This window comes from Penicillium argentinense (genome assembly GCF_028826775.1).
Source record: "Penicillium argentinense strain IBT 30761 chromosome Unknown utg000004l_segment0_segment0, whole genome shotgun sequence".
In the NCBI taxonomy this organism is placed as follows: Eukaryota; Fungi; Ascomycota; class Eurotiomycetes; order Eurotiales; family Aspergillaceae; genus Penicillium; species Penicillium argentinense.
The window spans coordinates 1,380,133-1,401,174 of record NW_026622663.1 but is presented as its reverse complement, the minus strand read 5'-3'; the positions used below and the strand labels follow the sequence as shown (position 1 = coordinate 1,401,174).

Below are 21,042 nucleotides of genomic sequence, written 5' to 3'. Positions count from 1 at the left end.
AAGGCAGAAATGATAATAAAAATGCAGAAACCAAAGCAAAATACCAAATCCGAAACTGCGCCCATCCCAAGTGTACTACTAGCAGTAATACTTATCACGGACAGTCGCTGTATCACCGCACGTGGTAGCTCGGCTTACGTTGCCGGTTGACCACGGGTGGCGCCCCATCGACCGGGTAAGGTGGGCGCACCTTACCGCCAGAGGGAGGGGGTTGCGAGAAGAGCGGCGCCGGCATCGAGACATCTCCCCCGTTGCCATCTTGCGCTGGGTATGGGATGGGGGTCTTCGGTGGCACGGGTGGAGGCATCCCGTTGAAAGGTGGGAACTGCTCGGCGCTGTGATGAGGCGAGTTCTGTTGCTGTGATGACGGCCGGATGTGCTCGTGACTTGGCCGGAAGCTGGCGACCTCGCCGATGGAGTGTCGTGTCGGAGAAACAGGCAGGTTATCATGAGGCGTTGGGTGGACGGGGAGTGAATCGTCACCAGGCGGTGCGGTCACCGTCACGCTGGCCGGTATAGGCGCCGAGCCCTGCGCAGGCGGTTGCGAGAAGTACTCCACAGGCTCGGCCGGCAGTTCCACGGCGAACTGATTCGAGGGCGGCGGAACGGTGTACGCGGGGGTGTGGGTAGAGACTGAGATCTCCTCGCGCTCCAGGTCAAACGACATGTCGTCCCGATCACCACCAGTGGCCGCGTGCGCAGCCAGGCGTTTGTTCATGCGGTGGATCTTGGCAAACCTAACGCTCGAATTCAGGATCATCTTCTTCACCTCGGGACGCGAGAGATAGCGACGGGTGTTGGTGCTGATGTCGGCCAGGCGGTTCCACTCATTCATGCCAAACTCGCCCACTCCGACTTCGACGTTGAGACGGCAGTAGACGTCCTTGTTGACATTATGCTTGGCAAGAATGTCCCGCAGCATTTCCTGGTGGATATCTTCACAGCCCTCGATCTTCGCAATCAGTCGTCGCCGCGCCTCAGCGAATGTACCAAGCGCATCGCCGAAGAAATCCTCCCACCACTCGTGTTGTCGGTTGTTGGTGCCCGAGGGCCGTCTACCAGTACCAATACTAACAAACACACCGACCTCTCGACCAGGCCATTCATTGACGACTGCTTCCTCGAGGATCTGCGGCGCCGGGTTGTAAGTTCCAGGGCCCTCGTCGATAAAGTTGTGCTGGCCGATCCGGATGGGCTTGAATGCCAGCCCCGTGGCGGATGTAGCACGGCCGGCTTGCCATATCGTACAGTCAAACTCGGGAGGGGGTTCGCGGCGAGAATCATAGGAACGCAAAAGCACTGCAGGCGAATTGCGCGGAGTGCCCTTGTAGAGCGCGGTAACAGCACTAGTAGTATCCAGTCAGTATCACAAAAGCAGAGTCGAATGCACAGCACTTACGTCTTCGTTCGGTTCTCCCGATTATCATAAAGTAAAGCCTCCGGATTCCCCCAGCGCAGCCCGTTGAGGAACGTCGATCCTCTTTGATTCGACTGTTGCTGCTGCGAGTAGGACTGACCCGAAGTACTGAAGCTACCCCTGCTGACCGAACGCTGTGGCACTGAGCCAGGGCTATAAGACAGACTAGAAATCGAAGCTCGCGGTCCCGAGTTATTCGGCATGTCATTGCCCTCCGCTTCCCACACCGTATGTTCCCGCACGCATTCTCGAATCGCCTCTTCCAGCTTGGACGCCTTAAACAATGTCGAGCGGTACGGGATCCCAGCGATGGTCTTATCAGTTTCGAACACTTTGCGGGTCATCCGGACGTATACTTCTTTGCAGGTTTCGAGGTCCAAACGGAGTCGGCCGAGCATGATGGCGATCAAGCCGCCAGTGCCAGTACCCGCAATCAAGTCGAAGTGGTCGCAGGGTTTGGGGATCTCATCGCGGCGCGGCGGCTTGCCTTCGCATTCGACGTAGGTGCGGTACATCAGTTCCTGGAGTATAATGAGCATGGAGTAGCCACGGACACCGCCTCCATCTGGTTTTGTCAGCATGTTCATGAGAGGAGAGTGATTGCGGCGCGCTTACCGAGAGAGAGGATCCGGAGCGGAGGACCCTTGGTGGTGTCCTTGCGACGCAAGGTGGCCTCGTCCATTGCGACGATTGTTGATGGAGCGATCGAGATTCAAGATCGTCTCTTTTTTTTTTTTTTTCCGCAGCGGCAACCTTACCCGCGGCGGGGCTGAGCGGCGCCTTATGCACCGAGTCGCGGACGCCTGATCGGTTGGACCAGAGCGTGGAGATTGGCAGCGTGACACTGGTGATACCACACGCGGACAAATGCGGTGCCGGTGGGTGGTGTGTGACTCTTGGTTAAGGTGAGCGGGATGCGAGTATACAGCAGAGTTCCGAATAGGCAGCGGCGTAAGATCGAATAGGAGGGGTGGCTTGGCTCGGCCAGCCACAATTTGCGCTGGTCTTCGTTTCGCACGTTGGGGGCGATCAGTCGTCGATAATGCCCAAGGGAAGTGCGAGCACTTTCAGAATTCTGCAGAGATGAGGAGACGTAGAGTTATTCTTGGAAATTGAATCCACCGTCGAATCGCTCTTCCATGGAACAAGCTGGATCAGCTGACCAGTGGCGGTGCAAGGGTGTCTGACGTAATTGTGGCTATGTGAGTCAGGGCTGGTGGGCCACGATGCATTTTATGTGCTTTCTGGAAGGCGATAGAACGAGATTATTCGTTTAGGGCTGAAAGAGGGTCCGTCGGAGGGACCGATTACCCCGTGACTCAGCTAGAGACACAATAATGCAACAATAATGACGATTTGTGTGAGAGATACAGACGATGGATGGATGGATGGACTTCATTTACCCTGTAGCTGAGAACTGATTTCCTTGTGGAGACTACCTGAGATACAGTCGGCACTCTACACCCCACTATGCTGCTACAAAACACTCAACCGGAATAAGATGAACGTATTGCCCGCTGAGAAATCTGCACTTGGCAAAACTCTCAAATGAAACATCGTAGTCCAAACGCTTACAAGATATCGCCCGTTGGGTACTAATTTGTAAGACCGGGCCAATCTAGCAGAAACATCAGCCTCGAACACGAGCAAGACAAAGAAGGCAAGAAACTCACCAGTAACAGTCCTCTCCTGTCCCCGCGCCACAACCTCCACAGAATCCCCAACCCGAATTTCCCGCCCCTCAAACCCTCTCTCCAAAAACGAATACCTGCCAAAAACAGGACTGAACTTTGCACCGCGATCCACCCGTCGATCCTTCATCAACTTCTTCAACACAGTCCCTTCCTCGCCCGTCCCCATCTTTCCCGTCTCGTAATCCACATTCAGACTCTGACACCGCACACAATTCCCCGTCAAGAGTAGTCGGACTCGCTCCGGTCCAATCACAACCTCTGTCCAGAAGTCCTCTTCAAACGGCATCTCAGCTCCAGAGACAACGATGTTCGGTCGGAACTTCGTTCGGTCCATTTCTATTCCCGATGCTAGTCGTCCTGAGACATCGTCCACGGACTTCTCGGATATAATTAGGAATGGTGCACAGTCGGCGAACCCAATTCTATCTTCTCTTCGGGATATGTAGTAGCGTGTGGCGAGACCGGAGCCGGCTAGTATCAGGCCGCTTGTTCCGAGGACTAGGGCTGGGTGTGCGCCTTGCTCGAGTTGTCGGGCTGCGTAGGAGATTATCGAGATGATGAATGAGAGGAAACAGATCGGTATCAACCATCGATCTGGGCTAGAAATCTTCGGACCGGGTGCAATTATTTCTAAAAACCAGTGCTGTATCAAATTACCGCTTCCTTTCTTCGATTCAAGTTGCGCTTTTCGCTTCGCTGGCGCAAGTGTCCCCAATACCCCTCTCGTATTGACACCGAGATAAGCCAGGACAACAGGGTACCCGAAACACTCACTGAACCAGTCATTATACTTAATCCCCATATTAAACCCGCTTGTCGGACTCTGGTGCATCGTCACCGGAAACCGGGCAAGAGAGTCGACGTTCGGTTCGAGCGGGATCTCCAACTGCCTGCTTTCGCGCGGTCTGGGATCTTTTTTCTCGAGTGAGGTGGGTGGGTTGTATGTGACTTTGATTTTCCCGTTGGTTTCGTGCTCGTTTTGTGGTAGTTCGAGGGCTGTTTCGAAGAGGGCCATCTCTGGGAAGAGTGGGACGTGCATGTTTTTTAATGTTGTTCCTGAGCCATCTTCTTTTGGCTCGACTTTGAGTAGCATGAAGCGTCGGTCATACTTTAGGCCGAGGTGGGATAGTGTTCCCTCTGTCACTGGTGTTGCTCGCAGGGACTTGATGGGATAAATGTAAAGCTGTTGAGTACGCTGTTAGGGCTGAGAGGGCAAAAATCTGGGGTTATGACGGAGCGGAGGTGAGAGCTGGATCGTACCTGGCTGACTTTCATGGCCGCGGTGGTTGACTAAAAGTCAACGTTTTTCAGATTCCCTGCGCTCACGAGAATTGATCCAACATGAGAAATTCCCAGTTGGACCCCAACCTTGAGGGGTCGACGTGCATTTGTGGAGGTCGGTCTTCACTCCGCGCTTATCGGTTATCAGCAGAGCGCCGGTTATCAGCAGAGCGCCGCAATTGCGTCAGACACAGATTGAGTTTAGCGGTTTGGACTACTCGATTCAGGCAATATTTGGAGAGAAACATAAGGAAAAGTCTTATCAATCATATTCGTGTTGAACCGTGCGGGAAATGTACATAAAGTAAAAGCGCCCAAGAAATAAAAGAAAAACGTCTACTGGTCCTTAGCCCAAGGCAGGCTGAATGTGCCTACCCAGTCCTCCACCTCCTGGCGGAGGAGCACAATCTCCGAAATCTCCTCACCCTCGCCCAGGTACTCGTGGAAGGCCTTGACGGTACCGGGGTTCTTCACACCGCGGGACTGAGCATGCTCACGAGCAGCCTTGTCCAGCTTCTGGGTCAGGATGACGGCGCGGTCGACGATATCAGCGACACGGCGGAAGTCCTCGGGCTGGAAGCCGCGAGAAGTCATGGCGGGGGTACCCAGACGAAGACCGCCAGGCTTGAGGGCGGACTTGTCGCCGGGCACGGTGTTCTTGTTACTGGCAACGCCGCACAGCTCGAGCACGCGCTCGACGCGGGCACCGTCTACACCGCGGTTCTTCAGGTCGACCAGGACCAGGTGGTTGTCAGTACCGCCAGACACGATATTGTAGCCGAGGCCGCCGTTGCTGGTGGACTCGCCGAGGCGCTCGGCCAGGGCGGAGGCGTTGGCAAGGACGGTCTTCTGGTATTCGTGAAACTCGGGGGACTGGGCCTGCTTCAGGGCAACGGCCAGCGCGGTGATGGTGTGGTTGTGAGGGCCACCCTGGTGGCCGGGGAAGACAGAGGCGTTGATCGGGTTCTCCAGATCGTACATTTCCTTGTTACCCTTCTTGTCGGTACGGCGGAGACCCTTGCGGTAGAAGATCATGGCACCGCGAGGACCACGCAGAGACTTGTGGGTGGTGGTGGTGACCACGTCGGAGTAAGGGAAGGGCGAGGGGAGAACATCACCGGCGACCAGGCCGGAAATGTGAGCCATATCGGTCAGTAGGTAAGCACCAACAGTGTCGGCGATCTCGCGCATACGGGGGTAGTCAACCAGACGGCTGTAAGCGGAGGTACCGGCGATGATCAACTTGGGACGGTAGAGCAGAGCCTGCTTCTCGAGCGCATCGTAGTCAATCAGGCCGGTAGACTCATCCAGACGGTAAGGCAGGGTCTCGAAGTATTTAGAGATGGCGGAGATCTTCTTGGTAGGGGTCTGGTAGCCGTGCGATAGGTGACCACCGTGAGGGAGATCCAGACCCATGAGACGGTCGTGGGTGTTGAGCAGAGCGGAGTAGGCCATGAGGTTAGCGGGGGAGCCAGACAGAGCTAGAGATACGTTAGCATTCTCAATTCGAGCATTTTGAGGTTCGACATACGCTGAACGTTCACACCCCACTCCTCGGGGTTGAGGCGGAAGGTCTCGAGCGCGCTGCTGGCACAGGCGCTCGGAGGCGTCAATATGTTCGTTTCCACCATAGTAACGGGCACCGGGGTATCCCTCCGAGTACTTGTCTATAATCAAATTGCAATTAGCATCCGTTTGATCTGTTGGTCCCGGTGCTGGGTCCGTCGGCCGGGTAACCACGTACTTTGCATAACACTGCCGAGTGCATCGAGGACGGCTTGGGAGGTGAAGTTCTCAGAGGGGATCAAGTTGATGAAGTGCTGCTGGCGTTTTTTCTCCTGCAATTGGGGTCAGTGATTCCACGTCCTTGTGTAGCGCAACGGGAGCTCCGATTGATGACGTACCTTCTCCAGAATCGAGAACACTGCGGGGTCAGAGTCCTTCAACGACGAAGAGAGGATCTGGAGAGATCGTTAGCCATGCACTTTCACCGCTAGTAATACCCATTGAATGTGAATCCCACCTTCTGCTGCGCATCCCGGCTGGAGGAGGATACTCCCCGCACGAGGGGGTTGGTTCCGGCGACAAAGGCGCGCGGAGCCACGGCGGCCGCCGGGCGAACACTCGCGAGCGAGAAACGGGCAAGGCGCCCACAACGAGCAAGAGACATGGTGCGCGCGTGAACAAAAACGAGTACCGAAAAGCGTCGTCGATAGGAAAGCCGACAGCTTTATATTGCGGAGGCCGGCGGTCGCACGTTCCCCGTTGCCCGCGGAAAGCGGGAAAGCGCGCTAGGCCCGACTGGGCTGTCCGCCTGGTCTGTGCTCGGCCGGGGCAGTTTTCAGCGCAAATTTTTTGCCGCGCTTTTCTCTTCTTCACACAACTAAATCCAAGATGACGAGTCGGCGTTCTATCTGTATCAGCACTCGTCGGTGCCGGCCCTCTGGGCTGGTGCTGGACGGGCGCTGCTGAGAGGTCCCGCGCCCTTTCACCATCCATTTAGGGATCAGTTACCATCTGATTGGAGCTGTTGTGTTCCAGCTGGTTGAGCTGAGCTGAGCTTGAGTTCGAGCTTGAGCTGCCAGCTCATGATTTGTGCGGATGAGATTGGATGACGGTGACGACGGGAGACATTGGAGAATGAGCAAAGGCTTGTGTATCTCTCACTACAGTGAGGATCATCGGTGTCGCACTTGGGATGCTCGATTTTCTCGTGTTTTCGATCGCGTGTCCGATCATCCCAACCACGGATCAGATTGAATAGTCACTGTAGTCACTATAGCTTTGGTAACAATGAAAAATCTTCAATTGATTCGACGTGTCTAGTATTGTATTCCACCCTTGTACTTGCTGGATAACCATTCGAGAGCCCACATTGCTGGCCAGTTCCAATGGCTACAGGTACATTGCCATCGCGTCGTGACTGCGATGATCTGGCCAGGTAGCCTGTACTTGACTCCCGGGTGACAACCAGCGCCGACAAGCCACCGCACACTGCCAATACCCTTTTTTTTTACACTCTTTCTTGTCTAACTCTGCTATTCATGTGACCCCTTTTGACTCTTTAGCTAATTGCCATGCCATTCGAGCTAAATTTCACACCAGTAAAATATTCATTCATCTGATGTGGTGAAATGCGATTGTGGAGTGTTTCCCTATCACAGTGCTGATATATATCTGGATGGAGTGCTAACGGGCAGATCTTCACGCCAAGCTCAGACCGACTCAAGATCGTTACTTAGCTGGGTATAAGGTCGAGTTTGATATAACTCTTGCTCTACCTGATACAATCTCCAGTTAGCTAAATAATTCTTAAAAGAGCCACACCATATCGAACCATACACTTTATCAGTGTCCGTTGTACCTATTGCCAGCTAGGACTATTGCTGCCTTGCCCCTGATCGCATATTCTTTGAAGCTTGGCACCCCAAATCCTGAGACGAGATGAATGCGATTTTCTCTATATGACCTACTAAAGCTCTGTTGGGCCTTTACCTCTGCAGAAACACCCAACCCAATAATAATATGTTGCATATGGCCGCCCATTTCAGAATGCTCTGCTTGCTGCATCGCACGTGGACACAGCCCCTCGGCACTGATTCCGGCCCTACAATAGCGTAGTGTTGTCAAAAATAAACAAAACCCTCGCATACAATCTCTCATCATCATCATCGTCATCATCACCCTTGCGGGACCAGCCTCCTTATCCCACGTCGCACCGTGCAACCCGGTGATCTCGATCTCGCCCTTGCGACATTGACATTGCCGTCTTCCCACCGATGCAATCCTTGAACTCGACCCCGCTAGACCCAATCATGGTGCTTTGTTCTGGGGAAAACTCATCAAAGCCCCACCCAACCGAAGCCGAGGAAATGAGCTGGCGTAAGACGCTCGAACGGGTTCTGCCCAGGGGTCCGAGACGCACAAATTTGAGCCGCGTTTCAGGATGCGCGTGGCGGGCATCGAGGATATACAACGCGAAAAGTCGACTCGATCTTCGGATCTGCATTGCTGGAAGCTCTGTCGCAGTTTGCTGGAGGGATAGTTAACCATGACGATCGCCTGCAGGTCCAGACTGCGGCCGACCGGGATGCCCAGGACGCCCTCGCAGTGACGGCCCAAGCGGGCAAAGATCCTCAGGAGCGAGTGCTGTTAGTGGACCATTCGCACAAACTGGTTCCTGCCGCGCGTGTTTCGAGCACGCCCGACGGTGTCTGATTGGGTGCAGGGAAGTGCCACTGTCTCGAACGCTGCAGAGTGGTGCATTTAATACTGCCAGTGCAGTGTCTGTAGAAAGCTGGGCCGCTCATTTCCGGTAGTGCCACGGCCGGCCCCTTTTCGCCCTGCGCTAGTGGCCCGGGTACCTGAGTGCGTCCATGGGCCTATAAACCACCCGTCTCGCCCCCGTTTCCCTCCTTCCCCCATCCACATCACATTCTCTTGCCCACTCCCGGTCCTTGCTGTCCGAGTACATTCTTTAAATCCTAACGCCAGTCACTCTCTGAGACCTTTTTGTCGGATCTATACCCTTTCAGTCTTCTTTCGAGAACTCTTTTTCACATCAAAATGCGTTTCTCTCTCGCTGCTGCTGTCACCATGGCCGCCGGTGCCTTTGCCGGTGTTGTCACTGAGACCGTCACCGACTACACCACCTATTGCCCCGAGGCGACCTCCATTGTCCACGGCAGCCACACCTACAGCATCTCCACCGTAAGTAATCAAAGAGTGGATGGGAATGTCCTATGTTTCTATTTTTGTGTGATTTGCGATGGATCGTTGCGATGTGATCTTCGGTCGCATTCTCGATCTGTCGCAACTTCATCCGATATACTCCAACCCATCCCATCTCATCTGATATCAACATACCTGATGAACACATGGCTAACATTCTCTAGCCCGGCGATATCACCATGACCCACGGTCCCTTCACCGTCACCCGTCCCCTCGTGACCCAGACTGTGACTCAGTGCAACAAGTGGTAAGCATGCCATATTTGACCATGACCATCGCATATTTCTAACACAACCTAGCACTAGCACCTCCGCTGCCATCCCCACCACTCCCATCTCCTCCCCCACTGCCCCGGCCTCGACCCCCCTGGTCCCCTCCAGCGCCGGTGCCACCGGCTCCCCCAACCCCTCCGGCTCGGGCTCCAGCTCCCCCGCCCCCTCCCAGCCCGCCTTCAACGCCGGTGCCATGAACGCCGCCGGTGCCGGTGCCGGTCTGGCCGCCGTCTTCGGTGCCGCCGCCCTGCTGCTGTAAACACCTTCAGCTTGATTAAAAGTTGATTGTGGTTGAGCGGGGGTCTTCTCTCTTCCTTTTGTCTGTCGCACTGCTGCTGTGATGGATTCTGACAGAGAAGACCAGGCGTTAGGGCCGGTTGGAACTTCTATTACTTCTTGATATTTTGATATATTGATACGTCTTTCCGTCGGGTGTATACATCTTGTCTATGTTTTATTAGATAATGCATAATTGATTCCCTCGGGTTTCGTTATGTCTTACACCTTCTTCGTTGCTACATCTTTTTCTTTGACATACTGCCTGGACATAACGTTTCTTTGATTCAATTCACGACTACTGTTACCTTGTTCTTACTGAGTAAATCTTTTTGTAGTGGACGCCCTCTGCCGGGGAGTGAGCACATAAGTTATCCTTCAGCTTTATAGGATGTCTAACCTTTATTCTGCTTTGCATTCATTCAAAGTCCATCTATCGCATCTCTGGGATCATCTCAGGCTATTCCGTCCAATCTTGGTATGCATCCCAGCTTATTTTTAGCTTGTTCCATTTCATCTAATTCCGAGTTTAACCTATTCATGAATTCTCAAAGTCGCATTAGCCATCCTATCTCAAGCTTGATTCGTATTTCCGTTATTTCTCCCATTGTATCCATTCTAACTTGAGCTTATTTCATTTCATCTGATCTTAAGCTTATCCAATTCATCCCATCCCAAAGTCATTTCATCATATCTTATGCATTGTTCTCCTCATCCCAGTATGCTATGGCTATACGTCTGCCATCCCATCAAACCCATCTCACCAAACCCACTCCTAACCTAAAGCTTCGCCTTCACCCCCTTAACCCCAAAGTACTCCCTAACCCTCTGTCTCGCAACCTCCACAACCTCCCCATCCTCAACAGTCGGCGGCACACTAACCCCCTCATCAAATTTCCCCACAACCCCATTCTCAACCAATTCTCTCAAAACCCGGCGCAGCGTCTTCCCACTCCGGGTTTTGGGAATCATCCCCCGGCCCTGAATAATACCGCCCAGCGAGGCGATGGCGCCGATCTGCGTGCGCACGAGCTCGTTCACTTCTTCGAAGAGTTTCTTTGGTGCCTTTGCGGGCAGGGGTTCGGTTTGGTTGTGCAGGTGGATGAAGGCGAAGGGGAGGTGTCCCTTTATTGCATCGGGGATTCCGACTACGCTTGCTTCACTTATTGTGGGGTGGGTGAGGATTGCTTGTTCGATTGTTCCTAGACAAAGGTGTTAGAGCTTAGAGCTGGATGGGAGAGAGTTGAAGGGGAGATTACCTGTGCTGAACCTGTGCGCGGCAACGTTGATAATATCATCTGATCGAGACATGATATGCACGTAGCCGTCTTCATCGATTAAGCCCGCATCACCGGTATCCACCCACTTCCCATTAAATCTCTTCAAATACCCGCGGTAAAAGCGTTCCTCGTCCTGGAAGAGACTCGTGAATGCAGTCGGGGCCAATGGCGGCGCCATGACGATATTGCCCATCGTTCCGGCGGGAACTTCAGCACCTTCATCGTCGACGATCCGAACGTCGAAGCCCGGCATCGGGAGACCCGCTGAACCGGGTCGGGTGGGAAGGGGTTTGTTCGTTTCTGCGGGGAGTTGCGACGCAATGGCTGCATGGCTGTTCAATGCGAGACCGGTGATCGGCGAGCCGCTCTCCGAAGACCACCAGTTATCAACAACTACGGCGCCCGGTGCGGCGTATTGCGAGAGGAGATCTTGGTAGGCGCGCACAATACTTGGTTCGCTGCGCTCGCCGGCTAGGAAGAGGGCGCGTAGGCTCTTTAGGCCGTTGCGCTCGCCGACCTCTTTGAAGAGGTGGTTGTTGTTGTCTTCTTTGCGGATGGCGCGCATGGCGGTTGGTGCGGTGAAGAGTGTATTGACGTTATGCTTTTCCACGATGCGCCAGAACGTGCCGGCGTCGGGTGTGCCAATTGGTTTTCCTTCGAAGAGGACAGTTGTTGCGCCGACTAGGAGTGGTGCGTAGAGGATGTATGAATGTCCGACTACCCAGCCGATATCTGAGGCGCAGAACATTACATCGCCGGGTCCTTTGATGTTGAATAGGGAGCGGATGGATAGTTCGAGGCCTACTGCGTGCCCGCCGGCTTCTCGGAGAACTCCTTTTGGTAATCCTGTCGTACCTATATCATCATGAGCATAACCATACCTCAACTGATCTGGATATTGATAGCTGACTCACCACTAGTGTAAATAATGTAAAGACCATCCGTGCTCTTTACGGGTACCGGGCTCGCCCGAACCCCACGCATGCGAGCACTCTTCACAAGCCGCTGCCAGTTCCGCTGCCCACCCAATTTATCCGGGTTGTTCCAGCGCAGCTGGTCCCGCTGCCAGACAATGACTTTGCTCGGTTTGTACGTACTGGCAGCAACGGCTCCTTCCACCAGCGGCCGGTACGAGATTGGTCCTTTGGCCCCCTCAATGCCGCACGATGCGGTCATGATGACTCGAGGACGTGCAGCTTCGATGCGCTGCGCTAGGGACTGTGCGGCGAATCCGCCGAAGACTGCGGCATGGATTGCGCCAAGTCGAGTTATTGCTAACGCGGCGATGAGCGCGGCGGGTATCATCGGCACTGTGGGGTATTAGATTCATTTTCGTCTGGATGGTTTGCATGGGGTAGATGAAAGGGGCGAGGGGCGTTGGGTAGGAACTGAAGTTAAAAGATAGAACTTACTATAGATGATGACTACATCGCCCTTTCGAACACCTTCTTCTCGCAGTACACCTGCCAGTACTTCCACCTCATCTAGCAGCTTCTTGTAGGTGTATTTCTCCGTGGTCTGCGTCACGGGTGATTCCCAGATGATCGCGACCTGATCGCCTCGGCCATTGTGTACATGACGATCGACGCAATTGTAAGTCGTGGAGATCTCACCGTCCGGGAACCACGACCAATGCTCGTGCTGCACCCCGCTCGGAAGGGTCTTGGTTTGGCGCGTCAGAGCCCGAGACGGGTTCTGGTGCCAGTGGAGCCTCTCCGCATGTCCCGACCAAAAGGATTCTGGGTCGCGGAGGGAGTGTGCGAGCGCCGCTTGCTGGGGATGTGGCGTCATGATGGGAGTGGTGGGTGAATGTGTTGAGTTGCATTCAAGTCAATGGCGAATGTTAATAAATGGGGACCATACCCGAGGTCCAAATGTAGCAGTTCCGCCGGTGCGATTGGTCGGAACAGTGGAAGGACGCAGGAGAGCAAAGCCTGCAGGGAGTGCATTGCAGCGCAGCATCTTCACGGGGGAACCTCATTATGTTGCGGGGAGAGCTGGCGCTGGCCCGAGGGAGTCCGTGCTTTCCCCCGCAATGCGGCACCCGGCGGTACATCGGCGATACCTCGCGAGCCACTCTGACGCGGTGACGGCGCCAGTACCCCAGGAGTCACTCGCTGAGTGGTGGATATCGCTTAGACCAGGCTGGCGGCTGAAACTTGGGGGTTCAATTGGATTCACCATGATTCAATTTTGGGTTCACTACTTTCGTGAGGAGCTGAGGCGAGGTGGAGGCTGCTCTAGGGCCATACGAGACATCCCCCTCCCTTGAAGACGATTGGTTTCAAAAATCTGTATTGTCTATATACGTTGCAAGATGGCTGGCAGAAATTCAATCCAAATAAATGAACAAGCTCAGTCGTAGGGTATCATATCGAAATGCCTGCTAATGCGCGACTGCGATCTTCTGGCTTCGTCGCCTGGAAAATTTTTTTTTTGTGTTTGTGGCGTCGGGGGTTGCTCCAATTATATGCGAAACCGTTCCTATCCTCCGGCATGGTCGTCTCAAAAGTCCACAGACCAGCAAGGAGGTGGCGGGTTGGGACGAGGTCCTCCACACCTCTGCGTAGGAGCGAACAACTGAAGAGCCAGAGCACGAGCGGGAGCAAGTGCGACGGAAAACGGTTATCGGAGGAGTTGGAGCGGCGGAGTCGAAAGTGGTTGCTTCCACCTCCCGGAACTCGACAGCAAGCGGGGGTGGGTGAATGAAGCAAGGTCGAGAGTTAAGAGTGAGATAGAGGGGCCACCGACGCCGAACAGAAGGTCGTAACCAAAAGACAGAAACCCTCCAGATGCACCCGAGACCAATAAACCAGCTGGAAACGTATAACGAATTAAGAAAAAAAAAAAAAGGAAAAAAGAGCCATGGAGGAGATTTTGGAGAAAGAAATCAGAAGCAAACGCATCAACTCAATGCACCTTTTCCCGGACGGGCCCGGCCGGATTCACAGGATGGTGCACTGCAGTCGACTGCGATGTCGAGGCTTGTCGGATCGGAATCCAGTATACTTGGCTTCGGCGTCTCGGTCGCGGTGACCCGACCCGAATCCAGGTTGGCGACGATCCTGGCCCCGACCTCCGGATGCCTGTTGTCGCTGCTGACGGAGCATGCGAACGACGTCGTAGAAGGCCTTCTCGACATTGATGCAGTTCTTGGCGGACGCCTCGACGAACTCGCATCCCAGCTCCTTGGCGAGTGCTTGCCCTTCCTGGGCAGAGACAGCGCGCTCGACCGCCTTATCGCTCTTGTTGCCGACCAGCATGACGGGGACGGGGAGAGGCGGACCGGCCGAGCCTTGCATGGGCGAGGCGAGGTAGCTGGGACCGGAGGGGGAGCCGGAACTGGCAGACTCCTTGACCATCTTAATCTGATTATAGAATTTGGTGATGCGAGAGAACGAGGCGCGCGATGTTATGCTGTAGACGAGGACGAAACCCTCACCATCGCGGATCCACTGGTCCCGCAGTGCGGTGTATTCCTCCTGGCCCGCCGTGTCCAGCACCTCGAGCATGCACGACTGTTGGTCGATGACGACTTGTTTGCGATAGGAGTCCTCGATGGTCGGATCATAGGTTTCGACGAAGTGGTTGAGGCAGAGCTGGCGGGATCAGTATGGGGGTCATCCACAAACTAGGGATAATTGGACATCCGGGCCAGGGTTGACGGCCGGTCGGGGGATTGAGGGCGTTTGGGGGGAAGATTGGGGGGTGATCGCACCTGGATGGTCAGGGCGGTCTTTCCGACACCACCGTCGCCCAGCACCACCAGCTTATACAAGGTCATTTTCCCCGACATGGCGGGCAGGCAGGCAGATCGAGGGTAGATGAAGGAGGAAGGGGGGGGGGGGAGGTCAAGGAGGGGCCACGTTCCGAGCAGCGGGGAGGGGGAAAGAAAAAAGGCGGGAGAGCTTCCCACGCACAAAACCCAAAATGACGCAAAGAGCAAAGGTTCAGTGGATGCCATCGACTGCACTAACAGCACTCAAGAATTATTCTGTCAGAAAGATGCTCGCAGCCTTCGCCCTTTCGCGCAGTCAAGCTCCGAGACGGTCTCGGGGGAAGCGGGAAACGACGCCTCCACCGGCGTGACAGCTCGATCGTTTATATACGACTCCTGCTGGGACATACTAATTTGCGTCCTGAACAGTCGATCGGGTCCGGAACTGCTGGTCGCCTTCCCCGGTCTACATCGAGTTCACGTGCATTCGATCTGGCATTGGTACGTGTGATGTGATACATACAGGAGCTCAGGGTCTACGCTTCCTTTGCTCTCGCTCTGTATGGAAAAAGCAAAGGCAGCCAGGCACAAACCGAGCAGCAAAATTACCCTAAAGTACCAGTACCCGAAGTACTTAGGGTACTCCTAGGGACCAAAACCACGGCAAAGCTAAGCAAGTGCGACCAAGCGGAAAAAGGGGCGGGTGGAAAGAGACCAAGCCCAGGCCCTCGCAGGTGCTGGAGTGGAGACACTCGGCAACTCGATTTAATATCCTTCGCTGGTACCCTTCTACTTACAATCTGTTAGTGGGAGTGATGGGATGCGGATGCACTGGGCCCGAAGTTGTCCAGTGCGTCCAATGCACGCGGCCCGCAACTCTTTCGCACGTGGAAGCCGCGATTCGTCCTCTCTCCGGATTCACACTACATACCCTCTATGTATACTGGATGGTCAAAATTTGCGCAGAGATCGTGTAGGGTACCAAAGTCCTAAACCCAAAGTTCGCAGCCCCCACCCGCTGGGCATGCCAATGCCTTCCCACAATCCCGCCGTCGCCGAAGGGACCGGATACGTGGAGAGCACGTCCCGGTTCCATGGCCTCGACGTCAATGCTTCCTTCCTTCTGTTCAATGCTCACGGTACGCTCGTCTTCGCAATTGCTCTGCTCGGTGCATCCACCCGCGGAACGGCGCGTGAGTTCCCGCTGATGGATCGTCCCCGGGCCTACCTGGCATGGTGCGGTGTGGAGACCAGTCTGCAATTGTTGGATTCGAGTCGTCCACTCACCTCCCTAGGAAACTGCCGCCAGTCCAGTGTAATTTTTCCCCCCTAGCCCTCGGTCTCCCAATTGGGTGTTTCTCTGCCCTTTGGCTTTGCCCGGCACGCTGGCTCCGCCCTCCGTCGTTCCCAGTCCTCTGGCCGCGGGCCACGGCTGTGCTCCGATGGGGAATTGCTTGCTGAGCTTGAACATGTGGAAACTCGCGGACCCGCTCGTCATCGGTCGACGGTGTAGGGCCTCCTTTTTTGTTTGCCCTTTACGGAGTAGCCTGGTCAAGGGATGAGACTCATGCTACTCCGCTAGTAAATACAGTAGGTTAGGTATGTCCCTATTTCTCGGGACCGGTATCAGCTCCGACAGCCATTGACATGACTTCAAGCATTCCGATGGTAAGGTAGAATCCTTCAATAACTCTTATCTCGTAGCGATTAACCCTCACCCTTGCCTTGGACCTTCCTCTCATCCCCCAAACCAGAAGACCAGACCACCCGTCACAATACTCCAAATTCCCGCCCGGCCGAGCACGGAAAGAACGGTTCAGGCCAGGTTCACGAAAGGCCCGACGCGAAGCGAAAGGGGGAAGGGGGGCCAAGGGAATCACAATTCCATTATCTCGGCGCCAATGAAAAAAGGGCCCAGGGCTCTCCAGGGGCTTGGGCTTGGACAAGCGGATCCTCCCGTCCTGCTCGGCCGTTACGGAATCATATAGTCGCCATATGGTTTTCCAACGGCCCGCGCAAACCCTGGCCTCTCGCTTAGCCCTGCTGATAGCTACGTACACCGATTCCACTGACAAGGATGTTTGCTGCACTGCAGCCCGACTTAATCTACATCGTGCAGCCTGGTTGGATGCCTGCTTGCTCTGGAAGGACCCTTCAGGCATTCGGCGGGAGGCGGCATTTGATGGAGTGCCTCGCCCGTCGGAAGCTGCTCCTTCCCTTTCAACCGAGCCACTCGCTGTCTTTGAAACACACCCTGAGCCTGAAGATCGGCAGGGTCGGTTCCGGCACGTTGGCTCTTGGGTGGACTATCGCAGAATTGGACAATGGCCTAGCTGTTGCCCAACGGCCGTGCGGAAGATGATGCGAGGGTCCAGGGGTAAAGCCGTTTAGGATATCTTCCAGGAAAACTTACCTATAGGAGGCTGCGGATGTGGCTTTGTCTATATGAGCTGCGAACTTACTATTATTGCGTAGCCGGGGTGGCCTATTCGGGAGTGGATGCCATTTCCCAGGATATGCCGTTTGCCCTTTACACCTTATTTGCCATACCTTCACTACAACCATTTGCTCCTATCAACTGATGCTGCATTCCGATGCTCCTTTCATCTGAACATCACCTGCATTGAAACGCTACGAATGTTATCGGGCACAAAAGCAATCGTCTTATAATTCAGGGGTTTGACGCAGCCACAATCTCTTGTCTCCTGAAACACTTTATCCCAATTTTCAGTATCTACTAGTAGTACCACAAACCGAATGTCCAATTTCATGTAAGGAGAAAAGAATCTTAGCTTTTTGCTCTGTATTTGAACATTCCGGCCCCGGACACTGAGACATCGGTCAACTAAATAGATGGTATGATATCTGATCACCTGAGTGACTGGGTAGATGATTAGATAGGCCAGAAGATCTGACCTGCTGCAGCGCACAAATAAAATGGGTTCAGACCTTCATCTTATTATTTATATGGTCTGTCAACTCATACTTTCTCTCCCTGTAACCTCGCAATGCTCACAGGCCATTCCATCCTTTCAGAAAGCTCAGGACTGCCAAGTCTATCAACAAACGCGTTGATCTTCAAAATTTCCGTACAGAACGTCTTCCCCAGAAACCAAATATCATCTAAAAGAGCAAGAGGAAGGTAGAGATGAGCAAGAATGGCAAATGATAGCCCTGTAGCCAAGCCTACATCGTCATCAGAATCCAGCGTAGATATAAAGGCTTCGGAAAGCATGTGCGGCCAGGATGTGATAGCTGCTTCTCCTAGTTCTGCCTGAATTTCATGGTTTGATAGACTTGGCTCGATCGGTTGTAGTTGTAGCAGATAAATTATCCGCATATAGATCTGCTCGATGACATCGATTGCCTGTTCTTGTGCCAGGGGTGGCTGTTCGGTTGGTATTTCACCAGTGGCTCCTGGACTGGGGTCTGCAATTGGTGAAGAGTGTAGGCCATCTTCAGAGACTCCATTTGCTTTCGCCATGGACTTTACCAGGCCTTTGAGACTGGATATGGCAGGACGGGCACCCTGTAAAAAGGCCGAGAGACCCGCTGATAGATTACTTCCTGGTGGCGAAGTGCTGGGCAGTGAATCCGGATCATACAGTTTCCAGTCATCGTTTGCATTGCGGTATAACAGCAGTGGTCTCAGTCGGCCCAGTCTAAGAGTCCTCCATGACTGCTGTACAATGGATACCGTGCCGCGCACAAGTTGGAGCCAGTGGACTTGAGGCCTTCCGACAAGGCTGGGAGTGCTCAGGTCGTGGTTCGCGCCATCGACAGTCCCTGGTATTTGATATGATATATCAAAAGTCTCGATACGGAGCGAGGCGAATGCGAAACCCGCGATTAGCATCGACCCAGCGAATAATGCTTCCGCATCTGACTCGTCGGCGGTCGCCAATTTCTCCTGGAGGCCCTGTAGTCCCTTTTGATGGTGCTCGACCAGAGAATGGAGCTCAATAGCATCCAAATCCGTGGGTACTGAATGTATTGACTCATCAAATGATGGATCAGTAGATGGCACGTTCGCTGGCTCGTGGTTCGTCAAGAGATGCAGACCCGCCAGTGCCAAAAGCAAGTGCATTAGGAATGCATTCTTGGCAGCGATATCTGGGATAATGCGTGTCCAAACCAAGACTTTGCGAGGATTCAGGCTCAATTTTGGGGCGGTGTATAGGATGAAATGTTGCAGGAGGTTCAAATCATGCATGTTGAGGCAGCCCCTAGATTCGTGTTCGTGCTCGGGTTGAGGTGTTCTCACCCGCGAAACGTTGAAGTTCAAAGGGCGCATAGGCATTGTATGCTCGCTGGGCGGATTCCCCGGATTTGTCTCTTCGTGGGATGTCCTGTCGCGACGAGAAGGCGCGCGTCTTCGTGTGATGCCTCGCGCGTCTTGTAGGGGTGGATAAGTGCATTGGTCTTCGCGGATGGAGCAGGCGCCGCAGATCGGTCGCTCTTCATCGCACTGTCGTGTTGAGTGAGCCGTCAGAAGAAAAACGCCGAGAAAACTTTGGCTCACCTTCACCCGACGGTTCTTGCATGTATAACAGCCATTTCGTGATTTGGTGTGGCCGATCCGACGCTTCGGTCGAGTTTGTCCTCTCAGGATTGGAGTCGACGGAGTGTTTGAAGATTGTCGCGATGCGAGGGGAGGCATTGCCTCTGCATTCCAATTTAGTACACGGCAGGGTGAGCCAATTTGACTCCTTTGAGATGCGTGGGGGTAGAGTGGAAGTGAAGAAAATGCCGGAGAGGAAAGAAGCCCGATTCGAGGCGCGCCTTGGCACCGCGTGTAACAACATCTTTCTTTGATGCCGTCCCCGCTTCTAAAAGTACAATTTATTGCAGCCTGTGAAAAAACCAAGACATTTCAGAACACTTGGGACACGCTAGGTGGGTATTTGATAGGAGGCGGAATTCAGTGGTACTATGTCATCCCTTGGGGTACCGATAGTCGCTGGCGCCTCGGAAATACTGCAAATTTGAAGATAAATCGAACAAGAAACCATTTAAAATCCATGATGCGGACGGAGGATAACACAAGGGAGATCTATATGAGACAAAGGAAAAGAGCAAAAAATCACTTTCGCTTTACGGATATCCGCGCTTGGGGTCTGTGTGAGTGAACCCTTCCTCAATGGATGTAAGCCGGAGCTCGCTATCCCTCTTCGAAGCATCCTTGGACAAGAAGGTGCCCGGATAGACGAGAAAAAGCACAATACCACTTAGTGCCATGAGACATGCGTCGAAAATGTAAAGAAGGTATTCTTTGCGCATAATGAATCCGTCGTTTCCCTCAATGAATTCCACGACTCGGAATACCGACCGCACTAAAATCAGTAAACAGGCCGCATAGAGAGCCCACATGATAGACTCCCAACCCATGTGTGTTCGTGAATAATTCGATGCCGTAATTTCCGACACATGGATATACTGTGGCTGCTTCTTCATTCGCCAGTGCAGCAAGGCTGAAACGAAGACGAAGAACCCGAAGAAGAGAAGTTGGACAACCAAGCCACCGATCACAATGTTCGAGCCCATATCCATGACCGATTGCGAACCACCTGCCATGATACCACCACCTAAAAGGGTTTAGAACTCGAACCATAGCTTATGGACCGAATGAGATTCTGTGGTATATCATACCTCCGCACTGCATTAGAAACGAGATGACATCGCCAGCAACAAACACTTTTGTAAGAAACCGAACCGGAATGATCGATTTTTCTTCTGCATCGAGTTTGACAATGATCCGACCGAGTGTCATATAAATCGAAGCCGCGAAAAGAGGAGGCGCAACCAGGATCAGCATGGTTTGAACGATGTAGGGGCCGAGCGCCTTTGTGTCAAAGTGTGAAAATATGCGAGCAATGTACCCCGCACATTCAACTGTGAAGAGGACTTGGGCATTAGCCAAGGAACACTGTTGCGATGATATTGAAAGTGAGTCTCACAGAGCAATCCCACAATGAATGGGATGAAGAAGAGAGTGCGGTTCCGAATCAGTCGAATACAATGGAGAACAGAGAGAACAAGAAAGACTGCAGCAAAAATCACCGCAGCCGGTATCGATGGCGTGTAACGATAGAGTGCATAGCTGGAGCTGCCATCGCTGTCAGAAGTAGACATGGTAGGCGAATTGGCGGCCTAAGATATGTGGGCTTTTGATGATTATGGTAAGGTGAGAGAATCAAGGAGTGTTGTGAGGATGCAAGAATGTGATATTCAATTTAGTAGTACAGTAGCACAGATCTTATAAGATCTGGGGTTTCAGGCTCCAGCGACAGAAATACACTGCATGCATTAAAATAATTCTTCATCGCCATCCAACTGGCCGAATACGAGAATCCGAGAATGCGAGAGGGAAAAA

At 53.5% G+C, this 21,042-nt stretch overlaps 9 protein-coding genes across 9 annotated transcripts; 3 read left to right on the top strand and 6 right to left on the bottom strand.

Moving 5' to 3' along the window:
• Positions 1–112: 112 nt before the first annotated feature.
• N7532_003458 (uncharacterized protein) lies at positions 113–4,386 on the bottom strand (the record flags this gene model as incomplete). Its single annotated transcript, XM_056615952.1, has 4 exons — positions 113–1,346; positions 1,400–1,982; positions 3,091–4,306; positions 4,372–4,386. The coding sequence occupies 4 exons, from the start codon at positions 4,384–4,386 to the stop codon at positions 113–115; spliced, it is 3,048 nt and encodes a 1,015-aa protein (XP_056476309.1).
• Positions 4,387–4,728: 342 nt separating this feature from the next.
• On the bottom strand, positions 4,729–6,562 carry N7532_003457 (serine hydroxymethyltransferase; the record flags this gene model as incomplete). The annotated part of the gene is made up of 4 exons (XM_056615951.1): positions 4,729–6,059; positions 6,137–6,230; positions 6,297–6,353; positions 6,416–6,562. 4 exons carry the CDS (start codon positions 6,560–6,562, stop codon positions 4,729–4,731), a joined length of 1,629 nt encoding a protein of 542 aa, XP_056476308.1.
• A 1,609-nt stretch (positions 6,563–8,171) lies between these two features.
• N7532_003456 (uncharacterized protein) lies at positions 8,172–8,610 on the top strand (the record flags this gene model as incomplete). The annotated part of the gene is made up of 2 exons (XM_056615950.1): positions 8,172–8,274; positions 8,327–8,610. The coding sequence occupies 2 exons, from the start codon at positions 8,172–8,174 to the stop codon at positions 8,608–8,610; spliced, it is 387 nt and encodes a 128-aa protein (XP_056476307.1).
• A 348-nt stretch (positions 8,611–8,958) lies between these two features.
• Positions 8,959–9,654, top strand: N7532_003455 (putative GPI anchored protein; the record flags this gene model as incomplete). The annotated part of the gene is made up of 3 exons (XM_056615949.1): positions 8,959–9,102; positions 9,288–9,370; positions 9,429–9,654. 3 exons carry the CDS (start codon positions 8,959–8,961, stop codon positions 9,652–9,654), a joined length of 453 nt encoding a protein of 150 aa, XP_056476306.1.
• A 797-nt stretch (positions 9,655–10,451) lies between these two features.
• N7532_003454 (putative acyl-CoA synthetase) lies at positions 10,452–12,742 on the bottom strand (the record flags this gene model as incomplete). The annotated part of the gene is made up of 4 exons (XM_056615948.1): positions 10,452–10,873; positions 10,931–11,806; positions 11,866–12,261; positions 12,364–12,742. 4 exons carry the CDS (start codon positions 12,740–12,742, stop codon positions 10,452–10,454), a joined length of 2,073 nt encoding a protein of 690 aa, XP_056476305.1.
• A 1,154-nt stretch (positions 12,743–13,896) lies between these two features.
• On the bottom strand, positions 13,897–14,747 carry rasB (Ras small monomeric GTPase RasB; the record flags this gene model as incomplete). The annotated part of the gene is made up of 2 exons (XM_056615947.1): positions 13,897–14,550; positions 14,670–14,747. The coding sequence occupies 2 exons, from the start codon at positions 14,745–14,747 to the stop codon at positions 13,897–13,899; spliced, it is 732 nt and encodes a 243-aa protein (XP_056476304.1).
• A 781-nt stretch (positions 14,748–15,528) lies between these two features.
• On the top strand, positions 15,529–16,002 carry N7532_003452 (uncharacterized protein; the record flags this gene model as incomplete). Its single annotated transcript, XM_056615946.1, has 1 exon — positions 15,529–16,002. The coding sequence occupies one exon, from the start codon at positions 15,529–15,531 to the stop codon at positions 16,000–16,002; it is 474 nt and encodes a 157-aa protein (XP_056476303.1).
• Positions 16,003–17,649: 1,647 nt separating this feature from the next.
• Positions 17,650–19,329, bottom strand: N7532_003451 (Zn(II)2Cys6 transcription factor domain-containing protein; the record flags this gene model as incomplete). Its single annotated transcript, XM_056615945.1, has 1 exon — positions 17,650–19,329. One exon carries the CDS (start codon positions 19,327–19,329, stop codon positions 17,650–17,652), a length of 1,680 nt encoding a protein of 559 aa, XP_056476302.1.
• A 434-nt stretch (positions 19,330–19,763) lies between these two features.
• Positions 19,764–20,219, bottom strand: N7532_003450 (RTA-like protein; the record flags this gene model as incomplete). Its single annotated transcript, XM_056615944.1, has 1 exon — positions 19,764–20,219. One exon carries the CDS (start codon positions 20,217–20,219, stop codon positions 19,764–19,766), a length of 456 nt encoding a protein of 151 aa, XP_056476301.1.
• Positions 20,220–21,042: the final 823 nt, after the last annotated feature.